The sequence below is a fragment of the Orycteropus afer genome, unplaced genomic scaffold, assembly GCF_000298275.1.
Source record: "Orycteropus afer afer isolate SDZICR_OR568_19922 unplaced genomic scaffold, OryAfe1.0 scaffold00405, whole genome shotgun sequence".
In the NCBI taxonomy this organism is placed as follows: domain Eukaryota; kingdom Metazoa; phylum Chordata; class Mammalia; order Tubulidentata; family Orycteropodidae; genus Orycteropus; species Orycteropus afer.
In genome coordinates, this window is record NW_006921992.1 from 2,190,235 (window position 1) to 2,196,469 (window position 6,235).

At 38.5% G+C, this 6,235-nt stretch overlaps 1 protein-coding gene across 1 annotated transcript; it reads left to right on the forward strand.

The window, feature by feature from the left end:
- The first annotated feature begins 3,700 nt into the window (after positions 1-3,700).
- LOC103208035 (zinc finger protein 135-like) lies at positions 3,701-4,799 on the forward strand. Its single transcript, XM_007953728.2, is given in 2 exon segments — positions 3,701-4,704; positions 4,706-4,799. Coding segments are annotated over 2 exon segments (1,098 nt in total).
- Positions 4,800-6,235: the final 1,436 nt, after the last annotated feature.

Consider the following 6,235-nt stretch of genomic DNA (forward strand, 5'->3'; position numbering starts at 1 on the left):
TACACCTGGAAATTCTGATCATTCACATGAACTTATAGGCCCATTGTCTGCCAACCCTATATATGGTCTTGGATACACTGTGATTTTCTTTTGGGGTCTATCCTGTTTGGGGTTTGTTAGACTCCGTGCATGGATATATTCTCATCTTTCATTATATCAGGGAAGTTCTTTCTAAACAAATCTTGGTCAATGTTCTCAGTGGTTTTCTTTTTCTCTTCCTGTTCTGGAATTCTGATTACATGTAGGTTATTCCTCTTGATGGTATCCCTTGTGAATCTTAGGCTTTCATCATTTTGTTTTGATCTTTTTTCTGATTGATCCCTTTCCAAAGAAGTATTCAGGTGTTTGTCTTCATTCTCACTGATTTTGTCTTCCATTGATTCGGTTCTACTCTTTTGCCCTTTCAATGTGTTAATCTATTTCTGAAATATTAATCTTCTGGATTTCTATATGTAGCTTTTGTGTCATTTCTGATCTTTCATTTCTTTTATCATTTTTTTCTTGTATTCTGAAATTGTTCTAGGGTTTTGTCTGTGTTTTCCTTGATCTATCTCTCAATCTGTTGAAGGGACCTAAATATAATTATTTTTAATTCCTTATCAGGAAGTTCCAATGCTGCTTCTTCCTCAGGGATGTGTTCTGGGTCTATCCTGGTCCCTTGTTTCTCCTGCTTTATCTTGCTTCTTTGTGTGGACTGTGATGGTCTTTTGTCTCCAAGACATTGTGACTTTGTTGTATTTATATTTAATTACTTCCGTAGTGATACTTCCTCAGAAACCCAAGGAGGGGTCGCTATGAGTCGGATCTGACTCGATGGCACATAACAACAACCGTGATTGTATGATGGAGTGATTTGCCCAAGATTTTTGTTTTCTTTGTTTTGTTTGCTTGTATCTGAGTAAGCAGGGTACTGTGCTTCTCTGTTCATTAGTTGGCAGCAGTTATGCACTCACCACCTGTCTCCTGGTGTGTGTGATAGAAAATGAGAGTGGCTGCAGAGATCTCTATTAACTGTTTGTGAAGAGCAGTTAAGGGTGAGCCAGGCTCTTATTGGTGGTTGCGTATCATTGGCCAGTTAGTGCAGAAAGAAGTGGTGGCTCTCACTCATTAAATGGAGCTGCAGGAGGTGTGGGTGTGGTTGGGTGGTATGAGCATGATTGCTGTCTTCCAGTCAGACAAAAACAACAATTGAAAAACCATCAAAAAAGTAAATGCAAGAGGACAAAATACACACAGTGCATAAACCCACAGAACAATCGTCACCAAAAAGAGAAGCAGGAGAAAAAAAGAGGAAAGGCAATAAATGAGAGAACATATTTAAAGAAATATTAAAAAAGCCAAAAAAATACATAAATAAAAAAGGGGGGAAAAAACCCACAATAAGACAAAGGAGGTAGAGTAGAACAATAATGAAGGAAAAAAATGGGAAAAATGCAAAAAGTAAATAAGGAATGGGGAGAACCACAAGAAAGAAAAAATGGGAACCAGGAAAAGGGAAGAGAGAAAAAGTCAAAAACTAGAACTTGGGAAGGGAAGAACAAACAATAGTAATAAAAAGGACAAAAAAGAAAATAATAATGATAATTTTCAAACAGACAAAAACAAACAAACTGAAAAAAAAAAAAAACCTGGGCAGGGCAGGACATCCATGTTCTGTCAGAGCACACAAATTGAGTTGGAATTCCTGCCAATCCAGAAGGTGGGTGGGATTGCATATGTTCACACCTCCGTTCATCCATAGAGTGGGAGCTATAAGAGTAACAAGGGAAATGTTGCACCTTTCCAGTCCCCAGTGTCCAGAATGTCCTTGCGGTCCCCAGCAAGTGGAATCTATTCTTAGGTCCTTGGAATCTGAGAGTACGCTGTCACTTTAAATATCCAAAATGATCAAACTGCTTACAAATATTCAAAATGGCTACACCCTCCAGACAGCCAGAAGTCCACAGCTCAGCTCGTCTCCCTCTTCACTGAATCCCCTTTTATTCACCAGCCACAGTGTGGTCCTCTGTGCAGCCCCTGGCCAGCAGGACCAATTTTTAACACCACTTGGCAATATCCAAACTGTCCGTGGCATCAGGATCACTCACAGTCCGCAGCTCCGTATGTCTCTTTTTTTGGTGTTTTCATGCAGGTTCTTCTGGTAGTTGGAGTTTAGTCCACTTTTGTATCCTTCATTTCAAAGCTCAGGGCTCTAGGATTATCTTCTGTATCTGTGTTAACTGGTTCCTCTTTTTTTTGTTGAAAAGGGTCTGTATCATTTGTCTGCTTATTCTGCCATCTTACCAGAACTCTGATCTTGCTTTTCTTAATTTGATCAATGCTTTCACACCTGTGTTTATGGAGAAATATCTTCCCTTTTTAGTCTTACATATGCCTTAAGCATTTCCACATTGCACATATAATGCGTCCAGTTTTCGTACATTTCTCTCTAAACTGCACCATATTTTAACTGTTGTTCTCAAAATTGATGGAAATATTTCTTAGAAAATTGCTTTTTGGCTATTACCAAAGACCTAAAGTAGCGAAATGTATTATTCTTCCTTTGTTCATAGCTTCCTCTTTCCTCCTAATAATTCCTTTCCTTTTTGTCTCATCTTGTGACCCTCAACTTCAAACATCGGGTCAGTTTGTCAAAACTTGAATGATGGAGAAAAGCTATTAAGTGAATATCTAATACTGGAATTCATGAAGAAGGACAGTTGGTTCTCGCGGTTTGGAGAAGTCAGTGAATTGGATGGCATTGAAGATCGGCATAAAAATCAGGAAAAATGTATGAGGTGAGTATCATTCACATGAGATAGAGCAGCGCCTCAGCAGAAAATCTTAAGGTGTGATGACATCAAAATAGACATGCATGGAGCTCAGGTTGCATAGTGGATAAGGCATTTGGTTGCTAACTAGAAGGTCAGTGGTTCAAACCCCTCAGCTGCTCTGTGGAAGGAATATAGGGTAATTTACTTTTGTAAAGATTTACAGTGTTAGAAAACCTAATGGGGCTCACTGGGAGTCGGAATCGACTTGATGGCAGTGAGTTTTTCATATTTACATGCATGTATAAATATATATATATATGTGTGTGTGTGTGTGTAAAATTCTAAAATTGTATGTTCATATTATGTTCACAGAATTTTTCATGAATATGAGTTAGATGTTGAATATTTGAAATATATTTCACTTGAACATAATTTTCAAAAGCCTCTTATTTTGGAAAACCTCTGACACTAATGGTAGACTCTCTGCAAGATGATTGAACCTATGAAACATGAGGCAACTTAGAGTAAAAATCATAAACATTCACTGTGTTTGGTCCTTGTGAAATGGGAACAGATTTAATCCTAACAGTATGCGGCCTGTTTTTAACAGAAGTCAGATGATAAAGGACCTCTATGGAAGTAATGAAGAAAATCAAGGTGGAAAACCATTCACCCTGACTCTGAATCTTCCTGTGTTCAAAAGAACTCCTGCTGTTGTAAATTCTTCTGAATGGCATGAGTGTGAAAAATCTTTCATTGAACATTCATCACTTAAACATCCTATCAGCTGTCACGGTGGTTGCAGTAGTTACGAATGTCAGAAACGTGGAGAAGCCTGCAGTCCCTTGGACCTAAGCACTCTTGTAAGAACTCTTCCTGAAGAAAAAGTCTATGAATTTAACAAATGTGAGGAAGATTTCTGTTGTTTCTCATCCTTGTGGACACACATGAGAGGTTTTAAGTGTGAATATAAAGCACGTTCAAAGAGCTTTCCCTCATCTTCCCTTTTACATGAAAATTTTCATATTGGAGAGAAGCCTTATGAATGTAAAGATTGTGGGAAAGCCTTCAGTCATCCCTCATTCCTCCCTATACATATAAGAACTCACAGTGGTGAGAGACCTTATAAATGTACAGAATGTGGACAAGCTTTTAAAGATCCCACTTCCGTCACTAATCATACAAGAGTTCACAATGGAGAGAAGTCTTATGAATGTACAGATTGTGGGAAAGCCTTTAGTTGTTCCTCAACCCTCACTCAACATATAAGAATTCACAGTGGAGAGAGGCCTTATTATTGTAAGGAATGTGGGAAATCCTTTAGTAAGTCCTCAAATCTCACTAGCCATATAAGAACTCACAGTGGAGAGAGGCCATTTGAATGTAAGGAATGTGGAAAAACCTTTTTTCGGTCCTCCCACCTCAATCTCCATTTCAGAAAGCACACTGGAGATAAGCCTTATGAATGTAAGGAGTGTGGGAAAACCTTTAGTTTCTCCTCATCCCTCTCCAGACATATAAGAACTCACACTGGAGAGAGGCCTTATAAATGTATGGAGTGTGGAAAAGCCTTTAAATCTTCCTCATACCTTGCTACACATACAAGATTACATAATGGAAAGAGACCTTATGAGTGTAAGGAATGTGGGAAAACCTTTTATCATTCCTCCCATCTCACTAGCCATTTCAGAAGGCACACTGGAGAGAGGCCTTATGAATGTAAGGAATGTAAGAAAGCCTTTGGTAATTACTCAACCCTTATTAGACATATAAGAACTCACACTGGAGAGAGGCCTTATGAATGTAAGGTATGTGGGAAAACCTTTATTCAGTCCTCAGCCCTCACTGCACACATAAGAATTCACACGGGAGAGAAGCCTTATGAATGTACGGAATGCAGGAAAACCTTTAGATATTCCTCATCCCTCGTTATTCATATAAAAACTCACAGGGAGACCTTAGGAATTTAAAGAATGTTGCAAGTCCTCTATTAATTCCCAACACCTCACTAGAATTATAAGAATACAGAGTGGAGAAAGACATTAGGAATATATAGAATGTGGGAAATCCTTTAGTGAGTCCTCATCCCGTACTAGACACATAACTCAAATTGGGGAGAGATCTTATGAATATAAAGAATATGGAAAAGGCTTTATTCACTCCTCAGTCCTTACTGAACCTCAGTAAACTCAAATGTGGAGAGACATGAATATAAGGAATGAGACAAAGCTGTTATTCATAGGTCTTACCTCACAGAACACAAAATAAGGCATAGTGAGGAGAAAGCTTGTGAATGTAGAGAATGCAGAAAAGTCTTTACTTATTCCTTCTTGTCTGTAGGCATACTAATTCACCATGGAGGTTGTCCTTTCCACTGATAGCTGGCCCAAGTCATGGCCTTTGTAGCAGCATCCCACTCAGCTGCTTTTTTGGCACCAGTTTTCTGTCTTCACTACCATTTCTGCTGTTAGCTCCCTGCTCCTGGGCACCTTCCTGGGTATTATAGCTCTTGCCCCATAGTACACCTCTTTTAGGAGGTTCCCTTCTCTCTTTCTGCCCTCTTTTGGTGTTGCCACTTACATAAGCAAACTCTTTGTCAATTTTAAGCCATAGTCTCCCTACAGGACTATGACTGACCAATCCACTTGGTGGGCTGCAAGTCACCCAATCCTGTCTGGTGTATTGTGAAGCCCTTATTTGAATAGCAATCGATTGATCTCTGTGAGATGTGTTAAATAAACCAGTTACAGAGCAGATTGTAGCACAACCAGTCTTTTTTTCTTTTTTCAGTATTACAAACCCACAGGCGGAAAAACCATGTGTAAGAGAAACCCATTGCACTGCAGCAAAGTATAAGATAGTGTGTTACATGATACTGTCAGCATATGAAACATTTGTGTATTAATGTTGTAAGTTTTAGATACCAGCAGTGTTGTAGAGACATGGATTAACAGGGATTTTCCTATGGAGGTGATAATTATGATTGCTTTCTTCTCTCATTTTGCTCTCCTCAGTTTTCAATTTTTTTTTACATTCACTGTTCATTTCCTATGAAAAAACTTTTTTCTTTTAAGTTTAAAAAGAGCAATTTACTTTTGGAATCTGAGTTGACAAATGCATGAAGCCTCATAATCATTTGCAAAATGAAAGTACAGAACAGTACCACTCTTCCCACCAAAATTCTCCCTGGTGCTGCCCCTTTTTTGTCAAACTTTCACCTGGCCATAAATCCTTACCAGCTGTCACTCTACATACCATGTATCTTGTGTGTAGCCTTTTTATTCTAGCTCTTTTCACATAGCATAATGTATTTGAAAATCATCCATGTTGATGAATGTATCTCTAGGTTGTTCCCTTTAATTGATGTTTAGAATTCCATTGTATGGCCATAGGATAGTTTGTGTTTTTGCCAGTTGAAGGACATTGGTACTTCTAGTTGTTGTGAATAAAGCTGATATAAACATTCCTGAACAGGTTTTATG